The sequence below is a fragment of the Montipora foliosa genome, chromosome 3 (assembly GCF_036669935.1).
Source record: "Montipora foliosa isolate CH-2021 chromosome 3, ASM3666993v2, whole genome shotgun sequence".
Classification (NCBI taxonomy): Eukaryota; Metazoa; Cnidaria; class Anthozoa; order Scleractinia; family Acroporidae; genus Montipora; species Montipora foliosa.
This window is the reverse complement of record NC_090871.1, coordinates 27,245,424-27,250,789: the sequence shown is the minus strand read 5'-3', so window position 1 is coordinate 27,250,789 and position 5,366 is coordinate 27,245,424. Positions and strand designations below refer to the sequence as shown.

General features: G+C 38.1%; 1 protein-coding gene across 1 annotated transcript in view; it reads left to right on the top strand.

Annotated features, from left to right (window-relative positions):
• The window catches only part of LOC137994682 (coadhesin-like), an 11,908-nt gene extending 6,756 nt beyond the window's left edge, over positions 1-5,152 (top strand). The window contains exons 10-14 of the mRNA XM_068840288.1: positions 1,712-1,882; positions 2,429-2,599; positions 3,272-3,370; positions 4,186-4,235; positions 4,634-5,152. Coding sequence (XP_068696389.1) covers positions 1,712-1,882; positions 2,429-2,599; positions 3,272-3,370; positions 4,186-4,202 — 458 coding nt within the window. The 3' untranslated portion in view covers positions 4,203-4,235; positions 4,634-5,152. The remainder of the gene's footprint in view (positions 1-1,711; positions 1,883-2,428; positions 2,600-3,271; positions 3,371-4,185; positions 4,236-4,633) is intronic.
• Positions 5,153-5,366: the final 214 nt, after the last annotated feature.

Below are 5,366 nucleotides of genomic sequence, written 5' to 3'. Positions count from 1 at the left end.
CAACTTGAGCCGTCTCTCGTGCTTTAAGCGAAGCAGACGAAAAATTCTTCTGGAGTTCAGGTAATATTTTGGAAATAGGAATAATTCACAATATTTTAGTTTGCCTTTCTTAACTCTTTATGATAGCGTGACTGAGTAATGCCCAATTGACTGAGTAATTCCCAATTGCAACTGACTAGTAGCTATATAATTAATAGCCTACGGCCTCGTCCAATTTTGGCAGTCCTCAGAATTTTTCCCATCCAATTATTTCCAAATTGGACAGCATGTAGTCCTATTACATATACTAATAAGATAACTGTTTCAAAAGAAGCATGATTCAGTTCAAGGAATCCATTGGAAGATGGCGACACGATAACAATTATTGAAAGGTGCAAAACATTTTCACCATTCATTTGCAAAGGAAATTTTTGATCAGTAGAGATTTGCTGAAGCAAAGGCATATTGCTGCTCGCCGTTTCGAGGTCATCATGACTCCATTATCAAGAGACTAGTTAAATAGCATGCAAATAAGGAAAGGTACAAGATAAGCATAAGTTACAATAAACGGCCTAAACAAACACCTTGGCGCGGATGGAATCCGTTTCCAAGTTCAATTTCTTTAACGAGGCAATCAAATTTGCCGCTACATTTCGTGATGGTGGGAATTTGCTTAATGAAGTGTTCAGGCATTTCACTATTGTGTTGGAGGTTATAATGTTTGTAAATCGAAGATGACTTTCTAGTGTGCCCTTTTATGCGTTCGTGTAAGTGACCACGTGTATAACCCACATACCTTGCATCAAACAGGTTACATTTAAATTCATAGACGAAACAATTGACTCCAATTGAAAGACTTCAAAACGAAATCGAGATGGTTGCTCTACAATATGCACATCGTGATCGCATTAGGAATCTAGTTGAGAACCACTGTTACCACTAAGCATACTTGCTTTAAGAAGTCGCCCTGAGGTCGTTTTAAAATAATGCTTCGCTATTGAAACTGCCTCACTGATAGGTCATTATTTAATACCGAGGTAAAAACATAATTCTTTACCGGCATTCAGAGTGCACTTGTATCTCTATAGACCACTTTCGCATTCGTCGCATTCTTTTGTATTTATTTTAATTACACTTACTGTGCCCTCATTTTAAAACAAATACATATTCTTTTAAAACTTGCTAGTCGTAACGAGGCTAGAAAGGCTTATTAGCATTAAAACAGATGAATAGTTCATTTGGCAGTCATTATAATGTGATCATTATACTGAAGACGGTTAGGTTATTTCAAACCTAACAGAATATAGCGCGTTTTGATTCTGGTTAATTTCATCATATTAGCCCCACTCTCAAAGAGCTGCACTGGTTACCAAGGTGTATATGTCATCGTTCGTCCTAAAGCAATTGCATGGCGGTTCAAATTGTGCCCTCTAATCTAAAGACATGTGGAATAAGTGCCTTTTCGGTCATAGCCCCAAGACTCGGGATCGAACTGCCAATGGATATTAGATCTTTGAATGACACGAGCACGTTTAAATCAAAGCTAAAAACATATCTTTTAAAGCAAAGCTAGTGATCTCTGATTGACTGTTGTAGTTCAAATTCAACTAGTATTTATACTCAACATTCCTATAGCTTGTACTTATTCATTTAGTTTTGTAAATGTTATCTGTGTTTAAACATTGTAACATATGAGCGTTATTTAATATATTATTTATTTTTTTGGCAATAGTAAATGGTCAATGGACTTCATGGAGCGCTTTCGGACCTTGCAGCAAATCTTGTGATGGAGGGAAGAAGTACCGTAGAAGAAGCTGTAGCAATCCACCTCCTTCCAATGGTGGCAGAAGCTGCCGTGGGCCGTGGCACCAATCAAACGCTTGCAACACACACACATGCGCAGGTAAAGCAGTCATGGAACGAAGAAATCAGCTTTCTTAATTATGACTCCGCAAAATGCCTTTCTCCAGAGGCAAGAAAAAGACCCTAGTAACCTATCTGTGAGTAAGAGAGTTGATCGCGGAATGCTGTGCTCTATGTTTCAAGCTTTACCGGCGGATCCGAATGCTCACAATTAATGCAAAACACAAACAAGCCTGTAATCATTATGACTATTTTAGCCTTCCGTCTTTTAACGAAGTCTCAAAATTTTTACATAACTCAAAATTAAAAACGAAAAAGGTGATTTAAAAACGTCTTGCACACGTCGTGGGTTTTGCGAACCATCAACGAAGGGAAAATAGTTGAAGTAAATATTGGGGGTACTTAAATATGGCTTTAGTCGAACTTTCTTCGTTTTTCAGTTTTTGTTTACTCTTCCTCTGTTATGACCCTTCAGACGAAAAGCAAGATTTTTTTTTAAAAGACATAACAGGATAAGCAAATTCATCTTATTTTTGAGGAGCGTTGGACCAGTGTCTCAGTGAAACATTACATTTCCAATTTTTAGTTGACGGTCACTGGTCGTCTTGGAGCGCGTTTGGACCATGCAGTAAAACCTGTGGGGGAGGGGTGCAGTACCGAAAAAGAACCTGCAACAATCCACCTCCATCCGGTGGGGGCAAGAATTGCCATGGACCACCGCACCAATCAAATTCATGTAACACGCAAGCATGCTCAGGTAAAGGATTACACAAATGGCTTTGTTTATTCAGTCAGTCAGTGGTTGGAAGTGGAGAGGGCGACGTTCTTCATTCAGTGACTTTTAAGTTGTCTTGATACGAGAAAACAATCAATCACATCTTCTCTTCACATTATTTGGTGAAATTTAAATTTGTATTTCAGCGATTTTCAAGCTCGTTTTGCCTCTGATCACGCCATGCGGAGGTTTAATCGTTCTTGTCAAGGCAAAGTTTAATTTAAAATTTCGCGAGTCGAAAGTTAGTCAACACATGTGGTGACTGATATCCATTCATATTTCGTTAAAATTTCTTGGGGGATGTCTGACTTCTTTTTCAAATAAAGATTAAAAAGATGAATTTCAAGGTAGAAGAAAAATACACCATGACGGAAAAAGACGGTCTCTTTGGTCCCTTGTCTCATTTTATACACTATAAGTACATCATGTAATGAGCGAATCAACGATAATGTTAGTTGACTTCCTAACGAATACAAGGAGGATAAAAACTGATGGAGAAACCCATGAAACAGCCTATAACTGAGACCCTAAATTACCGCTTTTAATAGTGCCAGTTTTGGAGACGGACTAACGAATAAAGCACTTAGACTTGCAGAGGTCTAATTAAATTTTGGACGTTTTTAAATTAATTTATTTTTTGTTATTTCCTTGTAGGCTGTAGAGACATCAAGGAATATAAATTCTGCAAAACTGTAATGATGACTTACAGATGTTGGCAATATTATGGCTATTGTAGGAAGACCTGCAGTGCATGTACGTAATTCATTATAATATGTTACGATAAATTGCGATGAAACGATACAGTTTTATTAGATACGATACGGGACGCTACATGTGATACGAATTCGATTAGCGCGCTTTCAATATGAGATTCCAGTTACCAATCACGGGCGTAGCACCGATTTGGCAACAGCCAATCTCATATCCGAATGGATATGAGGCTAGTTAAGCGCAGTTAATAAACACATCTCACATGTAGTGACATCCCAAATGTCACTACGCTCACGAGCATTTAGGTGAGCGAGTGTTCTTGTATCATTAACACCTTCCGTTGGGACCTCCATGACTAGGAGCGAACTACTCCAATACTTAGCCCACGTCACGGCATTTTTACAGATCGATCTATTTTTAAACTACCTTTTTCGCAAAAAAAACAAAGGCAGTTCCGGTTCGGTGACACTATGACGTCAAGTTAGTTTCTTGCGATTGGTCATCGGGCTTCTGCGGGAGTCCCATACGCGGGAAGTTTAATCTAAAAATAAATCGGTCTCTGAAATCGCCATGTTATACCACGTTGAAACACGCCACCTTTTTCCCCTATATGAAATAATACTTCGTTAATTTCATTAATTGAAAAAGAGCACTAAACTTTAACATGAGTGTTGCAAAACTATTTTATGTGATTTCATAAAGGTGTATTATCCCGAAAAAGCGACGCAAGCGAAAAATGGTAAGATTCGGTGAAATACCGACGAATCACATACAACAGCTTTCCCGCCATTTCAGTGGCCCTATTTTCCATGGCATGATATAGAGTTAAGTTCACAATGCTTTGTATTTCTTTGCAGGCGGTCGTGCCTATTAAAGAGAATCCTTCTACAGTAGAGAAGATAAATTGGTGAGAAAATAGTCCATTCGAGATGACATTGTAGAGATGTTAAGCAGAAGCAACGCATGCGTATCACGCAATTGCGTGAAAATTGCGCCATCCAGTCCTCGCATTTGATAGGCTATCTATGACTTTATTTCATCACTGACCAGCAAGAATGCTTGGTTTGTTGCCTCTTTTTGCCATTTATTACCTATTTTCTGCACTGTGTTACCTGGAAACTGCATTTGTCTTAATCAACTGAGTAATTTTTCATGTATGCTATTAGCATGACAACAGCTGGCACTAGGTAAAGCATCCTAGGCGAAAAAATAGCGTCTCTGTATCTGTCAGTCAGTACCCCCTACAGTAAAAATGATCGGTTTTCTTAAGTGTTCAAAAGTTTTTTTTCTCTTTCTCTTTTTCAGGACTTGAAAAAAATGCATTTTTAAGGAAGATGTTGTAGTTTGCTGCCTTCTTCTAAACTTAACTAGCCGCTATAAGAATTACGCTTTGTTTTGCTTGAGTAGTGTAAGTTTTAACGCTGATGTTATAAGCGATTTTGCTGTCAGAAAAAGGTCCATGGACAGGGCTGTCTGTATCGATAAACTGACAAAATTAATGTTGTGATGTAATGTATGGAATTGAAGCGAAAAAGGAAGTTCGGAGACCAACTGGATCCGCCTTAAACGTTTGACCGTTTAGGGACAACAACAATTTAATATCTTGCAAATTTGTCTCTCGAGTTCACTCTGTCCTCCATTTTCTTTTGTTATCGTTTCTTTGTCCTCGTTATTACGTTTAATTAATATCACCTTTCATCACGTGTCAGCAAAAATTTCTAAAACTATAACTTCGCCAACTTTTGGCGTGAACTTTCCTAAACTTTGAAACTGCGCATTTCACGAGGGAAAAAAAAAGGAAAAAATAAAATAAAAATACTGCAACTTCTTATGCAAATCACCAACCTCAAACCGGTTCTTTGTTGACTGATCCTTCCCCTCCAACAGCTAAACCTAGAGACTATGCATCATCTTGAGTGCCCAAGGAAAAGCAATTTTGTGAGTCAGCATTGGTTTTCCTATTAAAAATAGTCCACACTCCTTCCTCTGCACCATATATTGGGCCAACATACCCATTATTTAAGATAATTTTAACTGT